General features: G+C 49.9%; 1 protein-coding gene across 1 annotated transcript; it reads left to right on the forward strand.

Annotated features, from left to right (window-relative positions):
* Window positions 1-257: 257 nt before the first annotated feature.
* MAP2K6 (mitogen-activated protein kinase kinase 6) lies at window positions 258-17,777 on the forward strand (the record flags this gene model as incomplete). The annotated part of the gene is made up of 11 exons (XM_082008248.1): window positions 258-607; window positions 1,558-1,606; window positions 4,121-4,234; window positions 5,909-6,028; window positions 6,791-6,907; window positions 7,360-7,411; window positions 9,507-9,634; window positions 10,353-10,430; window positions 11,215-11,354; window positions 14,276-14,321; window positions 17,700-17,777. The coding sequence occupies exons 1-11, from the start codon at window positions 279-281 to the stop codon at window positions 17,775-17,777; spliced, it is 1,251 nt and encodes a 416-aa protein (XP_081864374.1). The 5' UTR covers window positions 258-278.
* Between the last annotated feature and the right edge of the window lie 2,166 nt (window positions 17,778-19,943).

The following is a 19,943-nucleotide window of genomic DNA, read 5'->3' on the forward strand; positions in this document are numbered from 1 at the left end:
CAGTGTGAACAGAAACAAATGGCTTTGAAGCCTGCAAACTTAATGCTGCTTTATTTTTGCTGGGTTTGCACAACTTTAATGACTAAGACGTGAAACATCCACTTAAACAGAATCAGAATCTGGTTCTGGACTTTCAGATTCAATTTTAAAAAGGTTTTTAATCCTGTCAAGGTTCACAGTTATGTATCTGGAATGGTTTAAAGTCTAAGAAACGTTTTAAGGGATCCTATGCCGGTAGGGCTAACGAAGGAGAAATACCTTTCACTTTGCATTTTCACATGGCCTGCCTTTGCCAGAGCTCTTGCCTGTTTTCTGTACCAAGTTGGCAGCCAGACCTTGCAGGTCTAAATGAAGCGTTGCTGAACAAAGGCACTTTATGTTTTGAACTCTGTGCCCTGAGTCTGCACCACCAGTCTGGCAGGGCATTTATGTTAAATAAGGTCAACAAATATAGACAAGCCGTGTTTTGCAAATTAAAAAAAACAAAACAACAACAAAAAAAGCGCCTTTCTTTAATTCTGCCCCTTTCTTGTTTCACAGGCAAGAAGAGAAACCCTGGGCTGAAAATTCCTAAAGAAGCATTTGAGCAACCACAGACAAGCTCCACGTAAGTCTGCAAACACTAAGGCAGAATAAAAAGAAAACCACGAACCCCAGCTGCCTTCCAGCCTCTGCTAGCGCCTGCGCGGCCACGGCCAAGGGCCAGCGGCCGGTCACGGCCAGCACCCGCGGCTCATGCTTGCAGGGGTAACGGGGACCCTTCACGAGGGACGGGGGCAAAACGCCCTGGTTAATTTTGGGACCGTTAGGGAGGCTAATAGCTTAACAGCCATTGTATTTCTCTTGTAGCCCCAGGTACAACAAGGGGGGCTCAGCCCATCACCCTCTAGCCATCGCTGCCCATGGTTCATCTCATGTGCTGCTTAATGACCTGTGCAGGAAAAGGCAAAAACAGAATGGGCACCCAATTTTAACCCATGTGGCACTTCTGCCACCCCGTTTGAGTCACATGTGTGTGGTCAAGGCATAAAGATGCATCCACTTCCCTGCACACTCAGCCTTGCAAAAGAGAACCTGTGTTTTTAAGGCAATTTGTGCAACTTCAGCCTGCTTGGCTTTCTTTGCTTCCTCGAGGATTGACTTTTGTTAGCCTGTTAACCCGTGCTGTCTAACTTAGGTCATCATTTACAGTGGGTTTAGACCTTTATGCCCGTTTAATCCATTTTTCATACAGGCTGGCAGAGATTTGGTGCTTGCCACCTGGCTTGCCTTTCACAACGAACTCTCTGGGTTCCTGCACAGGCAGGTTGAATGTGAGAAATGCCAACTCCAGCAGCTTCCTTCCTGACCCCTTTTTGGGGTGACTTTGTGGATCTTGGCTGTATCTGTTAATCCTGCAAAGCTAGGAGACTGGTTAGGCTGCTCAGGGCTGTGGGGGCTGCTGGCCTGAAGGTGGGAGAGGCTGGCCTGGGGGGCCATGAGGTTGTATTTACTCATTGAGGGAAAATTGATCTTTGTAAGGAACATTTCACAAATTTTTCCTTTTCTCTCCTGCAGGCCACCCAGAGATCTAGACTCCAAAGCCTGCATCTCTATTGGCGAGGAGGTAAGACTGGGAGCTACGGTGAGATGGAGACCACTGGGGACCGGGGACCATCCTGGGCTAGCTGCTGTGCTGCTGGCTGCTTGTCCAGGCAGGCTGCTCATGGGACTGCTTAACTTCAGCCCCCTCAAAAAAGGGCAGATTAATAAACACCACCTATTAAAAAAAAATGTAGCCCATTTTGCTTGAAATGGAAGGCAGTTGCTGGATGAATAAAAGCTAAGAAGAGCCCGGCTGGGAGTTTGTGTGAGCCCTGACAGCCGCCTCCAGCCACGGGGAGCCGACTGGTGGCTGGTGTTTGTGCTTCTCCAACAAGGGCTGTCTGCGTGGGGCCAGCGGCCCCATGGCCAGCTGCACTGTGACCCACTGGCTGTCACCGCTCTGATGAACATGTCCCCAAACGCACACCCTTTTCATCCTGTGACACCTGGGTCCCCTTCATGTTTTCCATCTTGGAAATTCCTTCCTTGCCTCAATAAGGTGCAGCTAATTCCCCGGAACTAACGATTATAAAACAAGGGAATTGCTAACAGCAGATTTTACTCCCCTTTGCAGTCCCTTTGCTGATTTAAAACCTTCATCCAAAGTATTTCCCTTCACTAATATTGAAGGACATCTCATCAGGAGTCTAACTCAGGGTAGATCTTCCTGTCCTGGAAGCAAATCCTTCTGACAGCATGGAAACCAGTCCACCTGATGTTCTAATAAAATAGCAGGGAAAAAAACAAAACTGAGGACAGCTATTTTGATAGGAGAAAATGGCACAGCACAAAAGGCACTTTAAAGCTGGGCAATAAATTTATTAGGTGCAAAAGATAGGCCTCGTTGTCAGCGAGTTAATTTATGAAGTGAAAAGCTAATCCAATAGTGTTTTATAATGTCTATCTTTGGATGCTTTTCTTTCATTTTGGATTTTGTATTTTCCCTGGCATGGAGCAGGGGCTGGAAGGTGGAAAGAGTGTGAGATGCCTCTGGAGCAAAACGGTGCAGCACCGAGGCAGAGAAAACGCCTGCTGCTAGAGCCAGCGCCTGCTCCAGGAAAATCATTTCTCCCTTGCAGTCCCAGGACCGAGGAGAAGCTCAAGCGCTCCAGAAAGGCTCCATGCATGGAGGCAGAGAGCCCGTCTTGGATGGTGCAAAGAGAAACGCACTTGTAAAACCCAGAGCTCAGTCTTTTTTGCAGACACAGATATGTTGCTATCTCGGAGGCACTGGCATGCCATGGCTTGCTTTTCCCATAGATCTGTTACCTAGTTGGCCAGCCAAGTTTGTTTAGGATGTGCTCCCTCTTCCACCAGCCTTTCTACACTCACCCCTGATCCCTAGGGAAAGCCACTTCCCCCCCTCTCCCTTTAAGCTCTGCTGCTAAATTTAAGAGTGGCCTTGAGAGAGCCAAAGTGCTTTTTTGGAGAGGGTCCTGCTGAACAGTAGGAGCAGTGTCAGGCAGTCAGAGATGCTTAAATCTCTGCCGTAACACAAAAATGTTAGTCAGGGCTCCTTTTGCAGGCGACGTAGCTGTGAGCGAATGACCGGGAGCCCGAGCGCACAGTACCGCAGTGTATGGGCCCTGCACTCCATGGCATCCCCAGCCAGCACATTTCAAGCTGCAGGTTTTTTTCTGCTGTGCTGGCAAAAAGTGGTGTGGGATTATGCACTGTGAATCAGTTCATTATAACCCGCTTCTTTCTGTAGGATGATTGACTGATGTGGTTGTGCGTTCAGCAAACAGAATGGCTGGTTTTAGTAGCGAAGGCATGTTTTAAACATCCAAAAATAACAATAAGTAAAAAATAGAGCTGCTGCACAATATCGCGGCAGAAAGGAGAAGGGCAGGTTAGAATGCAGGGCTCCAAACAAAGTCATCCTTTGTGTAAGGCCGGGAGAAAGAGATCTCGAATGCTAGACAAAATAAATCCTCCGTGGTTTAAAAATGGGGCACACTCAGCTGGTATTTGGCCCATCTACAGGTCTGGAGAAATAAGGTTTTACAGGCCTTAAAAAAACCTGGAGATATTTCCATGATTGTTTGTGGGAGGAGGAGGATGGAAGGAAAAAAAAATCAAAAAAATGAAAGACTGAAGGTGATTCCTAGGGGAGAAGCTGCCGTGGTGTTTTCCATCCCAGCCCTTAGAGGATGGAGAAGCTGGAAGTGCCGGCAGCTAAAGGGGGCTGGGAGGGGTACTCGGTGGCGGGTGGCCGGGGCGAGAGCATCCCACCGAAGGAACGGTCCTTCCTGCGCCCGCCCTGCTCGGGATGCTCGGCGACACAGGCTCCCTGCTCGTGCTGTTACGAGGCGCGTCCTCTTCAGACCTCTGCTAATTACTGCACAGTAGTTAATCCTCCTGACAGCCCCTGAGGACCGTGATTTTGTTTCCAGCCTCATTAGCACAGATAGGGAGGGGGATGCAGAGGTGAATTTATGTGCCCAGCGGGGCTGGTCTTTAGGGGCGTTTGGCTCCTTGCATAGCACGCGTGCGCAGCGGCCACCTTCGCGCTGATGGTTTTTTCCCCCCGCAGAACTTTGAGGTGAAAGCCGACGACCTGGAGCCCATCTCCGAGCTGGGACGAGGTGCGTACGGGGTGGTGGAGAAGATGCGGCACATGCCTAGCGGGCAGATCATGGCAGTGAAGGTAGAGTGAGCCTCCCGAGGTGCTTTCTGTCTGTATCCCTGTGTCTGGAGACCCTCTGCGCGCTCGTTCCTGCGCATTCCTAACCTCGCTTGTTCTGACGCATGCCTTTACTGGGATCGACTCCTTTCTGTATGGAGTCCTCTTTCTGCACAGGGGCAAAGTGTGCCCAGGAAGATCTGGGCTGTTTAACCAAGAAAAGGGGTGTGTTTTAAAAGCATGATGCTCAACGTGTTTCAGCATTGTGGTCCACACAAAGATATTGTTTGTCTATGTCTGCAAGGTTCCTGTTTTCGCTAGGGTTTTACAAGCTATTTGGCATCATTTTTTAAATATGCGTATTTTTTTCCAATGTGGATATACCCTCAGATTCAGGGCTCTGCACGCTAATTGTAACTGTAAAGGAGAGTATACTGTAAATTTAATTGCATAAGAAAATTTTCTTCATCTGGGACTTTTTTAGTCTCTTTGGAACAGGAAATTTTTGTTGTGATTTTCACATTTTGTCTGCTACAGCGGGCTCTTGATTCATGACAGGCTTGTAGATACTATTATGAAAAGTTTTCATAACAACAGTTTAGACTCATAAGCTTTCAGCTTAGGGAAATAGTCATGGGAAAATTTGTATTTTGGGAAGGACCGGTTTTTGCTTGGCTGAATTTTAGCTCAAGTTTCCTTTCAGAATAAGAAAAAAGCAAAAAAAGATGCAGAGCTGGAAGCTATGGGCAAACTGAAGGAAAATTCTTAGCTCCTCATTCGTGGATAGACTTTGCTGTGGATGCTGGGATGCCTCTCAGGGCCTCTGTGCTCTGCATTTGGTCTTCTTGTTTGCTTTGGTGTTCACCAAACTGCAAAAGACCTGTCTGAGTATCATAGAAGACCTGTAGAGGGTATGGCAGGAACATTCAAGCTATTACTTGCATCTGTGATGCTGAACAGTCTATCACACTACTGACCTCGAGTGGCTGTGGCCAAGGAGCATGTTTCCTGGGCAGAAAGACTTTTTTTGTTGGGTTGATGGTTGGACTTCATGATTTTAAAGGTCTTTTCCAACCTGAATGATTCTGTGATTCTGAATATGTGTGTGACCTGTGTTGGACTGTGTCATGCCCCTTTGTGGTGCTTCTGAGCTGAGGGTCTCCAGGTATTTCATGTAAATGACATCTCTTCCCTGGGAGACTGGTAAATGTCCATTTTCCAAAGCCATGGGGAGCACAGAGGCTCTGGCTGGAGGGCTGGAGCCCTCTGTCATGACCTAAATCTGCTGATGTAAAGAGATGTCCACTGCAGCACTAACAGTCATGGGTTTCCACCAGCCTAGAGTTTGATTTCCTGCTCCTTTCTCCTTTCCCAAGCCACAGTGACTTTTGGCTGTTGCAAAACGAGTAGTGTTTGCAGGGAAGAGCAAAATCACCTGCAGTTTGGGCTGAGGTGAGAAGACCCCTTCAGCCACCATTGCCCTCTGTTGCACCAGGGTGCTCCTACCGTGGGTGCACAGCACACTTGTGATGTGCCCATGACAAAGAGAATATGATAAAAGGGTAACGCAAAGAGGTGTGATAAAAGAGTAAAGGCGTGATGTCAAGGCCAGCACGGGTATGGCTGTGGTGAGTCACCTGCAGCAGCAGCATGGTACGGAGGTGCTGACAGCAAACGCTAAAATGCTTTGTCTTCCAGCGGATCCGAGCCACGGTGAACAGTCAGGAGCAGAAGAGGTTATTGATGGATCTGGATATCTCCATGAGGACGGTAGATTGCCCCTTCACTGTCACCTTTTACGGGGCACTTTTCCGAGAGGTATGGCATCCTGGAGATCAGCCGCGCTGCTCCTGGGAGACCGGATCCTCTCCCAGCCTCTGAATTCCCATGCCTAGGCTCCCTCCAAGTGCCAGGGGTTTTATCTCCATCTAGACATGGAGACTTGGTGCAATATGGATTTGCTGAATCCCAGCGTAAGGATCTGTCACGTATCTTGGCGAACGAGGAGAGATGTGGTCCCATGCGAGGAGGAGCCAAGGGCAGCCAAGCCCCAGTGCCAGGAATGTGCAAGGCCCTTGTGCTGAGATGTTGGGGCTTGGTTGTGGGTTTCAGTGATGGGGATGACTGACTCACAGCCTGATCCGTTAGTGTTAATATTGCCCTGACTTGCAATGAGAAAGCCACATGGAGGAAAAATGTGGAAAGCTCTGAAGAGCAAGATTTATTGAAGGGTTTTAAGCACAGCTCTGCAGAGCTGAACTTTTCCTGGCTGAGCATTTGCAGTGACCTGAGCATGTAGGGAACCTCAGTCCCAACACTTTCAGGACTCCTAAATCACTGGGACTCTGCTTTGGGAAAAGATGGCAGAAAATACACCCTAAACGGTAGTGGACAGTACTTCATTCCTGCCGGGGAGGAGGGAAAGAGAAAGGCCAGTACAGTTTTGTTGGATGGCTTTTAAAAGACAGGGAAGAGGCTACCAGGCCAGCAAACGGCAAGTGTCAAAGAAGACCTTTGTGCATGAAAGAAAAGGATGCTTTGTTCCAGTGGGCAGATATATTTGCTTTCTTTATCGTCCAGGGAGACGTGTGGATTTGCATGGAACTGATGGATACCTCACTGGACAAGTTCTACAAACACGTCATTGACAAAGGCCTGACGATTCCTGAGGACATCTTAGGAAAAATAGCCGTCTCTGTGAGTATTAGCAGGGTGAGGAGAGAAGGGAAAGGTTGGTTATCTTCTAAACCAAGTCCTACGTGACCCAGTCTCCCTGCTGTATTTGCAACGGGAAAAGCATGTTCCACAGGCCAGCCCGCGTGAACGTTCCTAGCTGGCTTCCAGTATCTTGTCTGAGGTGATGTTATTTATAAGGCATAAATACCCAAAATGTGCCTGAGAGGTAGCACGACCTTAGATCTGGGGAGGGCCCTGCAGCTCCTTTGCTTTCTCATTAGGGTCCTGGTGCCCCTGGGAGATCCCTGGGTGCCACCGTCACCTCAGGCTGCTGTGAGGGTGCAGGACTTGTGGGAGATGTAGTTCCTTCCCTCCAAGGACGTCTGGTGAGGTTGGGGCAGCTGAAGCCAGATAGGATTTCCTCCTCATCATGGTGCTGCCAGCTGTGATTTACGCTAGGTTTGTTGTTTCAGATCGTAAAAGCACTAGAACATCTACACAGTAAGCTCTCCGTGATCCACAGAGGTAAGTGCCAGGCACACAGCCGTGACCATGCTGGTGTCTGTCTGCCCTGTGCTGCGCGCTTGCAGCCTCGCAAGGGCTGGCCTTGCAGCCAGGCACAGGGCTCCCAAAATACCCGGGATAAAATGGGCTTTTGACAGCAAAAAAATTCCCCAGCATCTCATGACTAGCAGAACCTAGTCAGAGGAGATGTCTGCTGGTTTGCTCTTTAAAAACTGCATGCTGGTCCCAGCGTTTCCCCAAGGTGGAGGAGACGCGAACTCCAGCCTGATTGTGCTGGCAGAGAAAGGGCTGTTTCCCCCCTGGTTGCATTTTCTTAACGCATGGTCTAAATCCATGGTCTGCTTCAACACCTCTGCAAAATTAAACCAGACTTTTTCTTCTGATCTTGGTGGGCTTTGGATCAGGCTTTTGCAAAGGCTTCTCCCCTAGCTCGACAGCTCCATGCTGACATGCGGTGAGAGGTGTCTCCATGCCAGCGTGATGCCTCAGGCAGTGATTTAGCCATCCTCATCCCCTTCTGTGAGCTTCCCTGAGCACTGATGGGGCAGAATAGTTTGATATCTAAAATAGCCTCAAGTGAAGTCATAAATACCCTCCTTAAACTCTTCTGACATTTTCCCCTCTAGAGCATCTCAAAGATGCCATGAACACACTTAGAAAGAAACAAATTTGCAGTGTTGCTGCTTGGCACCTTTATTTTTAAAGGGTCATTTTCAATTTGTCATGAGAAGGAAAAAGCCCTCTCTGGAGTGTGTGACTGCCGGGGAAAGGAGTATCTGAAACAGAGTTCAGTTCTAGCAGGCAGTTACATTTTGTACATTCTGCATGTGGCTGGGGGTTGGATTTCTGCCTTCTGTATCATTTACAGTAGGTGGAAAATGCTGCTTGGCTTCTGGATTTCTGTTTACTTTTTGATTTCCACTGAAAATTGTCTTATTTCAGCATAGGAACAGATAAGTGAGGATCTCTGATACCTGGAGCTTTTGGTTGCAAAATGCTGATTAGAGAGCAGATGTTAACAAACTGTAAACTACCCAATTCTAATAAGCAGGACTCAAAAGCAGCTTCTGGCCTCCTTCGGATGGTGTTTCAGCTCTTCTATTTAATAGTTTATCACATAAAGACAGGTCTTCTTGCAGAAGAGACCTCTTATTTCTGAGTAGCAACAGGGAAAGGATTGCTGCCTTTTGAGGATCAGTCCTGGGGCAAGAGAAAACGGGGTAGCCTGCACTACCTGCGCTGTGTTGAGATTTCGTCTGGGGTTAGCCTCACAGGGAGCGATTGCCTGCTGTGCAGGAAAAGCCCCTCCATGCTCTTGTGGATATCACTTACTAGCTTCTTTTTGTCCCTTAATTTCCCTTTCTGATGGTGATTATAACTGCCTTCATGAGCATGATGCAAGTGTGGATGCACCAAGGATTACAAGGCCGTGATGGGAAGCAGATAAATCTGGCAGTAATAAGTAGATGAGACACTGGCCTGATTTCCATGAGATGTGGAGCACCCACACGCCTGCTGCTGTTCACATTGCCTTCAAGCTTGGTATCCTTAAAATTAGAGGCCTTTTCTGAAATCTTGATTCTTGTCTTAGTTTACTGCTCTTTCCTTCCCCTGCAGCCCCTGCTCCCTTTCACCCTTTCTGCCCACCCCTCATCCTTTCCCCATGGGTTTTGCCTTTTGCTGGTGTGAGACCAGATCCAGCTGGGGACTTGCTAGAGCTCCAGCCGTTTGCAGACATCCTCTGGAGATGCCCCCAGCCCTGCTGAGCTGTTCCCCGGTGAGCACTCTCATGTCTGTGGCCATCCCCTGTGCGGTGGGATACAACAGTTACATGCAGGGTTACCTCCCGCTCCCCCAAATCAGAGAGAGGAGTCAGCAAGTGAAGGGACACTTGCAGGACATATGACAGGCCCATGAGGCAGTCACCTGAACTTGCACTGGCTGCAGCCAGTGGGGTCTCTGGCGAGCACCAAATGCAGGGATTTGCATGGGCACCTTTGGTGCCCTCTGCTGATAGGAAGCTCTTTGGCTTTTTTTTGGCTTGGCACAGCCACCCGCGCCTGACAGTGACTGTGGTATGTGTTCCTTCTTGCAGATGTAAAGCCCTCTAACGTGTTGATCAATACGCAGGGGCAGGTGAAAATGTGCGATTTTGGAATTAGCGGTTACCTCGTTGACTCGGTTGCTAAAACCATGGATGCAGGATGCAAACCCTACATGGCTGTAAGTTGAGCCGCGGAGAAGCTGTGTGTGAAAGCTGCTGCAGGACAGCCAGAGGAACATGAGCCTGGGCATCGGGTCATCTGAAAGGGGGAAGGATCAGCCTCCGGCATGTGTCCTGGGGACTTGTTTTGGAAGACGTATCCCTCTGAAGTAAAGGGGCAGAGAGGGGAGACAGAACTCATGGGTCAGATCAGATCTCCTGGGCGTAGCTTCCTGCTACCTTATGACCTCCCTGTGACCTTGGGAAAGGCTCTATAAATTACTCCGTGTTGCATTTTTGCCATTTGCCCTGTGGGGACAATAGTACTTTCCATCTGGGACGAAAAACACTCCCCAGGGACTGGGTCCCTCAAACTCCTCCTGGGAGCTACTGTTCAGGTTTTGCTCTCTGTGGAGCACTTGCACAGGGTGAAAATGGTCCTGGAGAATTGAGTCTTGTCACCTCCTACCTGCCAGATGTGCTGGGTCAGCTCCACCACCCCAGTCCCTGGTGCAGGTGCCATCTGCTTCTGGTGACCCCATTCCATTGCCTGCCCTTACCGGCAAGGATGTGGGACCAGATCTGGCCCCATGACAAGCAAGAGAGCAAGCTGGTGGCACGGGCTGAGTGGTCCTGGCCTACCACCATGAAAGACCCATCTGAGGTCGGTGAGCCCTGGGTGTGAGCATCACGCTGGGGCCATCCCTGTTCCTCAACCGCCTTTGTCTCTGTTCACAGCCTGAAAGAATTAACCCGGAGCTGAACCAGAAGGGGTACAGCGTCAAATCTGATATCTGGAGCCTGGGGATCACAATGGTAGGGTGACCTGGGGACTTGCAGTGATGCCAGGAGGGTTGAGTGTTGCTCGTGGATTCATTTTCCTCCCCATAGGCCCCCTGACACGGGTGGCACTGGTTCCTTGTGGTGGTGGTGGGAGTGGGAACACAGCTCCGGGGGTACCAGGGAGCATACCGCAGGGTTGAAGGGAAGGAGGATGGAGCTGCTTTGTCAAGTCCTTGCTGTCTTCGGACGCGTTGGTGGGGTGCCACTCCGGTGGGGACAACCCCACTGCGGTGGCTGTGGGCTGCCGGGAGATGGCAGCATGGGCTAAGGCAAAGGCGTCCGGCGCCGCACGTCTGTCGCCGCGGAGCAGGTTGAATTTAAAGCACAAAAAAATACTCTCAGTGCTTAGCAATTAGCAAAGTCCCCCTCAGAAGAGGAGGGATGGGTAGTGTCTCCCACGCAGCGTTCAGGGGGAATCCATCTGCTTGCAGAGTCATTTTATAGCGCAGTTATCCTTTGAAATGTGGGGTTGTTTTTTAACGTCTAATCTTCCCGAGCGATGTCTAACATGAGGGTAACAGCGGATTGAATATGGAGGCTGCTCGGTCTCCTCAGGCCTTTCCTCCTTTTGGGGGAGGTTAAGCAAGATGTTGTGGCCAGGTGGGGTGAGGAAATACCACGTATTTCCTAAAAATAAGAGCCTAAAAACCCACACCCCTGGGTGGTGGGCACACAGGAATCCAAAATCTGTGGGGCAGGAAGGTGAGCTGTGGGGCATCTGCCCCTGGTGCCTGAGACGTGGGCTCTGTCTCCCCAGATCGAGCTGGCCATCCTGCGCTTTCCCTACGACTCCTGGGGGACGCCCTTCCAGCAGCTCAAGCAGGTGGTGGAGGAGCCATCGCCGCAGCTCCCGGCAGAGAAGTTCTCGGCGGAGTTTGTTGATTTTACCTCGCAATGGTAAAATACCCCCTCCGTCCCGCTCGCCCTGGTCCCACTCACCCCGGCCCTGCTTGCCTCCACCATGCTGTGGGGAGGCAGAGGAGGGCAGGTGCCAGCGGCCTCCTGTGTCCTTGTCCCACGGGCATCTCTCTGGGGTACAACCCAAATTTTTTAACAGAACATCCCCCTGGGTGAAGGGACGGGCCTTCATGCCCTCCCTGAGCCGTGAGGGCCAGGTTGGGGCCTGGCGCTGTGCAGGCAACGCGCATCAGTTGTGGGGTCTTCCCCGCCTGAGGTGGCAAGGAACAGGCTTGGTCGCTTTGAGGGGGACACGGAGGAGGAAGGGATTTAGGAGACTTTGTCCATCTGATTGCCTCCACATCAACAGCACACAGGGTGTCTGTGGCCGGGCTGGCAGCATGGGCAGGTGCGGGTGGGCACACCAGGCCCCTCACGTCCCTGGGGCTGGCGTGGGGCAGGGAAGGGGAGCAGGACGCAGAATGGCTGCGTCCTCCTGCCTCCCACTCCCGGGGGGACACGGCTCTGAGGGCAGGGCCGGTGTGGAGTTTGCCCTGTGGTGGCCCCGTCAGCGGCCGTCCTGCCACCGGGGCCCTCCGGCTGCTGTGCGGCTTTCCATGGGACTCGGAGCTGGAAGCAGCGGGAGAGTTTGGCTGTGGTGTAGGAAAAGGGTTGGAGCAGATGCGCGCTGTCTGGAGGTTGCGAGAGCTGCATAAAAGCACAGGCTCTCCCAGCACCCGAGGAGACTCACAGCTGCCCTCATCGTATGGTTCAAAGAGAGCTGGCGGCGGCCCCGTGGCTCCTGACTGCTTCTCCCTCCAGCTTCCCTGGAAACCGCCTGGGAGGCGTTTTTATTTTCCAGGCGTTGCGGTGCCATCCGCGGCTTGCCAAGTTGGCAGGTGGATGGTGGGTTTGCATGGTAGCCAAGAAAGGACGGCAGATCGACAAATACAGAAATGTGAGACTGTTCCTGAGCTGCCAGCATCAGGGCCTGGAGCCCGGCCGGCTCTGCTGTGACCCAGGAAGGGGATTATCAGCCACTCCTGCCCGGGGACTTTAAGTACTGACACTCAGATTCTTTGGAGTCTTGTTCAAACATGTTTTTGAGGTCCCCGTGATTCAGCTGCACGCCTCTACTGACCTGCACTGGGGAATACCTGCCTGTGCCCACACTGCTCTGTGTCTATCGAAGGCGGGAGGTAGCTTAGAAAAACCCTCTCACAAAATGCCCGCTGTTTTTGCAAGGCCTACGCTGAAATTTTGGACCAGCTGCCTTTCTCCCATGCTGCTGGCTCGCTACTTGTTATTGCAAAGTTGCCTGTTTGTGCCAGGCAGGCTGTTGTTCCCCACTGAATATTTTGCTTTTGCAAGCACCGTGTCTTGCAGCTATAGCTGTGGGCTGATTTAGGAGTAAGATATCCAGAGCCCTTCATGATGTGAGAAAAATGACCTTGCTGAGCAGCACTCATGTCTTGAAAGCTCATGCTCTGGTGAGCACATGGTGGTTACCCTCTTTGTAACTCCTGTCCTTCAGGATCACTGAAGATCCCTCAACGCCAGTGGAGTGGCATGGACTCAAAAAGTGTGCTTTGGCTGCAGATTGCGCTAGTTTTGTGTTGTTGGAGTCTGAGAATTTCTTCTGATACCGAATCAGGTCACATCAACTCAGTGTATCGAGATTGGCCTGGCTTAGGCCTATCTCAAATTCAAGAGGTCGCAGAGTGAATCACACCATCTGCTGCGTGGGGCAGCGAAAGTCTGATTACCTGTAGCCACTGCAGGGAAGTTCCTGGGATGTCCGAGTCAGGATCAGATCCAAATATGGCTCTTCATTCCTGAAGACTTACATTGATTTCAGTAACTTGTCACCAGATTTCCTGGTATTAGTAATCTGGGAACAAGTTTTTTGTTTGTAGAGAGTTTAAATTAGGAGGATTATACCCAAATCCTGCTTCTGGACACACCTAACCTTCGAATTCACCTTTAGCATCTCAGCTTGGGCTGCTTTTGAGCCCAGAGGATGTGACACATCCCGTACCTTCAGTTCGGCAATATTGGCACGTATCGTTACTAGGTTCCTCTGTTCATTCACAACATGACACTGAACATGAGCCCGCTACACACAGCAAGCAGGAAATATCTATTCAGTGTGTGTCCTCCGCTTCCTCTGGGCTCCGGCAAATCCCAGCAGAGGAGCGACTTATCATCGCCGAGGTTCTCACTTTTGTTTTGCTCAGTGTGACACCTTTTCCCCGCCACCGACGTGTACGTGTGTGAAGATCTTTTCAAGTTGCTCCAAGTGTCTTTCCCCTAAATACACTGTCAGGAAGTGAGTAGAGATTATGTCCTGTCTTTTAAAAGCTATTTTGTGCTGGAGGGAAACCAAAATAACTTCCAGCTACAACCCTCCAGAGCCATCTGTTGTAGGAGAGGAGAAAAAAAGGATGTCCCATGTAACCGTCCCTGCTGATAACAGCACGGTGATAAACAAATAGTTGTACACGTGCTTCAGAGCCACTTGGTCGCTGCTCCCAATCAGGGATTGGAGGCTGTATTCATTCCCTTAGTTGCTGGCCTACTGGATAGTACCCAGAAAAACAATTGTACCTGGCCCGCAGCAACAGGCAGTGTCTTGACTGGTATATGTGGTGTCTCTGGATCTCCTGTTTGACCTTGATTGAGCTCATTGCACTTGTGCGTACCCAGCACTGTGTACCATACGGGGCCCATATGCAGGCTGTGTTGGCTGTAGGTGTCCCCAAGGCCTAAGGTTTCGCTTAATATATGGATGAGTAGTTTAATTTATTCTACAGGGATGTGAAACCTTGCTTTTGTTGTGATATAATTTTATGCCTTGCTTAAATTGCATACGGGATGTTATTTTTAAATTTTTAAAACTTTTCTTCTTTTTTTTATTAAAGCTTGAAGAAGAATTCCAAAGAACGGCCAACATACCCAGAGCTTATGGTGAGTGTGCCTGCATTAAGCAGTGTATTAGTTCAGAGCCGAGATGGATTACAATGAGATGCTGAGGACAGAGTTTCCCATAGTGATTGGTGATTTGGGATACTTAGCATCTCTAATTTCTTAACAGATGTAAGAGTCATGGCACTTCAGGGTCTTGGGAGAGTGACTGCAAATCAGAGATGCTCTTTGAAATGTCATTCAGGTGCTATTCCGTTGAGATCAGGGGACAAGAATATGTAAAAGCAGCTAACAAATTTGCTAAGGGACAAGAAAAAGGCTGTGAAGCGTCAATTAGCGAGGATAAAATCATCCCCTTGGGTTTGTGTGATGGTTTCAAACACCTAAATGAAATGGGTGCACCATGGATGCTCCACATGGGCTGCAGGAGCTGAGTGGACTGCTAGGCTTTACTGTCATGGTGCCTTGGAGAGGAGACTTTTTGGACAGAGTAATTCCTGGATGTTAGGGACAGAGACAAGTCTGTGACTAATAATTCCGGTTATTGAATTTCATCTGCTGCTTAGAGACCATTTGCTGTGAGCACGTCGAGGACAGAGGAATAGCTAAGGAAGAAAATGCTGATAAAGGCTTCTGATGGGGGAAATGCAAGGCAGTGCAGGGCTTTGAGGTCAGACGCACTTAACTGCTGATGAACTCCCAGCAGTGCAGGCACTGGTGTATACTCAGCCAGAGCTCTGGACTGGAGCTGGCCAGAACAGTGTCTGTGGTGAGATTTTTCTGCTAGGCTCCACAGCTTTATGGCCTCTCTCTCTCCTGACTTTCTGGTATTGATCCTGGTGCTCCTAATAGACGGCAAAAAGCAGGAGAGCTTGCTAAAGGCAGGGAGATGCCTAACTCTGTTCTTTCTGAAGCTCTTGACCCAAATGCTTGCCTGTCCCTACATGCTCACCCCTGTCTGGTGCCACTGGCAAGATCTTCTGGGTTAAGGGTGGAACTGCTGTAGAATTTCCTCAGGCATTGGTGTCTCCTGCCCCATTACTTGTAGGACATGCATTATGCCATCCAGGGGGTCAGCCTCATTGCTACCTCATGCTGTCTGCTTGGAGGCATTGGGACCTCTGTGGTGTGAAGGTGCCAGGGTTTAAGGTGCTCTCTAGCTGCAAGACATGCTGGAAATCCATGTACCTTTTGAACGTGGGTTGTAAGCAATGAATAATTCCTGTGGCATTTCTTGCTGGGCCCTGTAATGCAATTAGACTATATATAGATTTGACTTACACACAGTTTGCCCAAATACTGCTTTCAAACAAAGGGAGGCTTGAGGTTTATGGCTTTTTTTTTTCTTTTTTTTTATATTATTGAATAAATACATATATATTTTAAGCAAATTTCTGAAGTTTGCCAAATGGCCTTTTATCAAAAAGGTTCACCGGAGCAGCTCCGTCTGTTGCAGCATTAATACCCATTGGCAAGCGAGTGCATTTCTATTGAATTAGGTTCTTGGATCACCTCTCCAGAGTATCTCAATGCTGTGGTATTTTATGGCTGACATGAATGTTGTGAGGTCCTGTGGTTGAGGGTTGCTGTTTTGTTGGGGTTTTTTCCTCCCTCCTCTCTCTCTTACGGCATTAAGTTGCGGTACTGGATTGGACTTGTCATTTAGACCAAGACTGCTCCCTTGCTTTCCTGTGGAATTGAGGTTTCTCATGGAAAATATGACTCTGTGCTATCTTAAGCATCAGAAAAACTGATACGGATGCTTAATTTCATTTAAAAACCCACTTCCCCAGGTGAAGTGGAGCATGAAACTACTGCAGGACTGGTGGCCTGCACATTGCATGGAGCACATCCCACCTGGCATGGGGTGTTTTGTGCTATAACCAGAGTCAGTCATTGCAAAGGGCTTGGGTTCACTGAGAGATGGGGCCGTGTCATGACTGCGGGTGCTTCCAGGCTGTGGTAGCTCTGCTTTGGGTGCGACTTAGCTTGGATGTGAAAGCAGTGGCGTCACGCTGGGATAATAACACTGCAGGCCATTTGGGCCATCTCTCAGAGTTACTGGGGACACTTCAATTCCCGTGACTGTCTGACCCAGGGAGACCTTAAATTATGTCTGGATCCTTGCCTCAACCCATTTCAGTTCTGTTCCCCACATAATTGTGCTTCCTCTTCCTCGCTAGTGTGTCTTTGGGTTGCTTCCCAGCTGCTCAGAGCTGCCTCTTGTTATTCACTGGATAACTTTCTGCTCAAGCCCACCTTAGAGAGTCTCTTTTCTTTGCTCTTCTCCCTCCACTTGGCCACTGCTGTAAATGATCATGGAAACAGCCAACGCTCAGGGACTGAGGTGAGGGACAGCTTTGAGAAACCCTGGAAACCTCAAACTGTCTTTAAAAATCTGGCTCAAAATGAGAGGGTCAGGAATCAAACTGAGCTCCCCCAGCCTGTGTATGGGAAGCACAACACTGTTTTGCACAGGGTGGAGGTCACCTCTGAGTCCCGCAGGGCCTCAGCTTCCTTTTGGTTCTCAGTGACATCCTCCATACAAATAAATACAATTAATTGCCAGGACAGTGGGTGTCAAACAAGTGTTTGGTGATTTCAGGTGGAAGTTGGCTGGTCTCAGATGATGTGTTGCCGCCCCTGGTAGCAAACTGAGTCACCGGTGCTAGCAGAGAGGGGCTTTGCTGTTGCTGTCAAGTGGGCATTTGGTTGTGTTTTTTTTCTCCTTACACATATTTTTCCGTTTGTGCTGAAATGTAGGCAAGATTTTCTGGCAGGATGTCTTCCCATGTTGGTCACGATTAAGTAGTTAAACATACAGCTGCGGATGGCTTTCCAGCCAGGACAGCTTTCCTTTTTGCGGTGGTTAGGGGTAAAGTAGCCATCTCCTGCTGCGAGTATGAGCAATTGCAGGGAAGAAATGAGACTCAAAAGTCACCAGAGGGTAAATACACAGATAAAGCAGGAAGCTGAGGGAAAACCCACTGCAGTCAGCCTTCCTGCAAGGTTTTCCTTGCTCCCGTTGGAGCTAGCATGCGGTGGGGTGGGTAACCACTGTTTTAGGAGGAGCATGTCTCCTCCCGGGTCACCGCAGAGCTGTGAGGGCATGAGGTGCTAGAGATACAGGCAGTTTTTAAAAATATTTTCCCTTGCTTCAAGAGCAGCCCAGCTCAGCTGTTGCAGCCAGGGCTGGGTTTAGAGGGAGTCCAAGAGGGGAGCACAAATCTGCAGCCTTCATGAATTGGCCCCTGGGGCTCCCCGACTTGTCTTAGCTGCAAAACATGGAAAGCCCAATAATATGATGCTAGCAATGAAATCTTTTTTGCTGTCTAGAAGATTGTCTGAAAAGGTTTTAGGTTTGGTCCTCAGTGTTGTGAATAATAAACTTTTATATTTTTTCTCTCTTTTCTTTCCTAGCAACATCCTTTCTTCACTCTGCACGAATCCAAAGAGACAGACGTCGCCTCTTTTGTCAAACTCATCCTGGGAGACTGAGAACTGGACTTGTAAATGAATTGCCCTTCTGTGGACTGGTGGGTGCAGGGGAGGGGCGCGTGGCAGGACTTGTCATGAAAGCACCAACAGAAAGTCGCCGTGTTTTGTTTTGTTTTGTTTTTATTCTGAGACACCCCCGCCTCGCCGAAGTTTTTAAAAGGGTTCTTTGGTATCCATAGTGACATAGAACGAGCTGGTTAGTGAAATGAATTTTAATAAGGTTGGAAACCTTAAAACAAAAACAAAACAAAAAAATTTAAAGAGAGTGATTGACATATTTAATGACAGTCAAAGTCCCTTTTCCTAACTTTCTCCTCATCCCCTTTCCCTTCCCCCTGAACCAGAATTTGCTTTGTCTTGGTAATAGGTGCTATGGTAGTCATGAAGTTGTGTGTAGATTTATATTTTGACCCTTCCATTATTTTAATATTTATGTTAAGTGCTTGATGGAATAGATTTCTGTTTTATATGAGGATGAATGCGTGGTGACGATGATGATGCTAAATGAGGCCACAGCAAGCAATAGTTGTAGGGCTTTGCTGGGGAAAAGGTGTCAAAGGAAAAGCGAAAGAAGAGACAAAGTGTCTGTGTTGTGGAAAATATTTAATGTGCATCATAAAAAGAATTTATAAACAAGGATCTCAGCCCAGCTCCTCGAGCTGCTTTTGCAGCATGCGAGGCAGCATCGCTGTAAGGGAGGGAGGCCCCCGCATCCCGCAAGGTCACCTCTTCTCCAGACACCGCACTCCGAGTCCGGCCGGCGCCTCCCGGCCAGCCTGCCGCCTGCGGCGCACCGCCAGCCTCCTGCCCGGGGAAAGACCCTGCCCTACGTCCCACCGACTTACTTGGCTATATTGGGTGGGTGATGAGGTCTGTAGTGGGAAGATATTGCTGGGATAGTGTCTGGGACAAAAGCCCCAGAGGGAAATAGATTGTCAGATAAGTTGCACAAAGATCAGGAGGAGGCTGCAGTGGTCGGTCCCCACCTGCCTGTGTGCCCAGCAGCGCTGCAGCATCTGGGGCTCCCTTGGGCTGGGGATAAGCTGCTTTGGGCTTAAAAGGGAGTTCCTCTCTCCTTCTCCAGATGAGAATGGATAACAGTATGCATAGCACGACATCTGTGAAAAATGGGGTATCTCAGCGTGAGTTTCCAGGGCTCTCAGCACTGCATCGGCAGCAATCCCTCTGTGCTTGCCCACAGGCTTTGGGAGTGCTAGTGAGCCCCCCTGGAGCCTATGACTGTGCAGTTTGGGCCGTGTCCAGCTCTGGTTGGGATGCTGAAGGCAGCCAGGAGCACTGGGCTCCGGCACGGGCTGCAGGTGTCCCCCACAAGAGCTGCAGTCTGGGAAACCACGCAGAGAAACCACAGCCCACCCGTACCAGGTGCTTGTTGCTGTTGGCCAGGTCCTCAGAGAAAAGCTGCTAGCCCAGGGCCGGAGTGTGGGGACTGCCGGAGTGCGAGGGCAAGATGGCAGATCATGCTGCTTTTAGGTAACATGGTTACTGTCTAGAGAAAGGGGGGATCGTGCACTGCAAGGTTTTGCTGCAAGTCTGGAGCAAGGCCACTGGCTCCAGATTGACGCTGGTTTGACTGAGCCAAACCTGCATAGCTGCTGTGCTTGGCTATGAGGTCCTTCGCCTTTGCCCATGGCTCCTTCCCCCAGCTCTGCAAAGGAGAGTGCCTGTGCGTGTAGCTGCGCTGGAGCGTGCACGCATGCATCGTGCCCCTCCACGTGCTTCCCTTCCCCATCCATCGCTTCCACGCAGACTCTCCGAGTCAAATCCCAACTAGAAGCATGCCTTGCTCTGCCATATTTAAGTTGTGCAGGATGTAATTAATCCTGGGATCCAGCCATTTCTCTCCCAGATTATTGGTTCCAGTCTCTGTTGGTGCAGGTTGGGCTTCTGGACTAGTCTCAGCGTCTGTTTAGGAAGCGATCGCCTGGAAGGGCTGATGGGCAGAGCAGTATTTAGAGCAGGAGTCCCCAAACAGTGGTACCCCTTGTGCTAGGGACATGCCGACCACTTTGAAGAGGTGCACGTAGACACTGCCGGTGTCTGGGCTCCCACTGTCACCACCACGGCTGCAGCTGGCAGTGCCTGCAGAGGTGGCTGTGAGCCCAAAAATAGTGCAGCTCTGCCCTGGGGACAGCATCAAAGGAGATA

This window comes from Phaethon aethereus (genome assembly GCF_964289735.1).
Source record: "Phaethon aethereus genome assembly, chromosome: 18".
In the NCBI taxonomy this organism is placed as follows: domain Eukaryota; kingdom Metazoa; phylum Chordata; class Aves; order Phaethontiformes; family Phaethontidae; genus Phaethon; species Phaethon aethereus.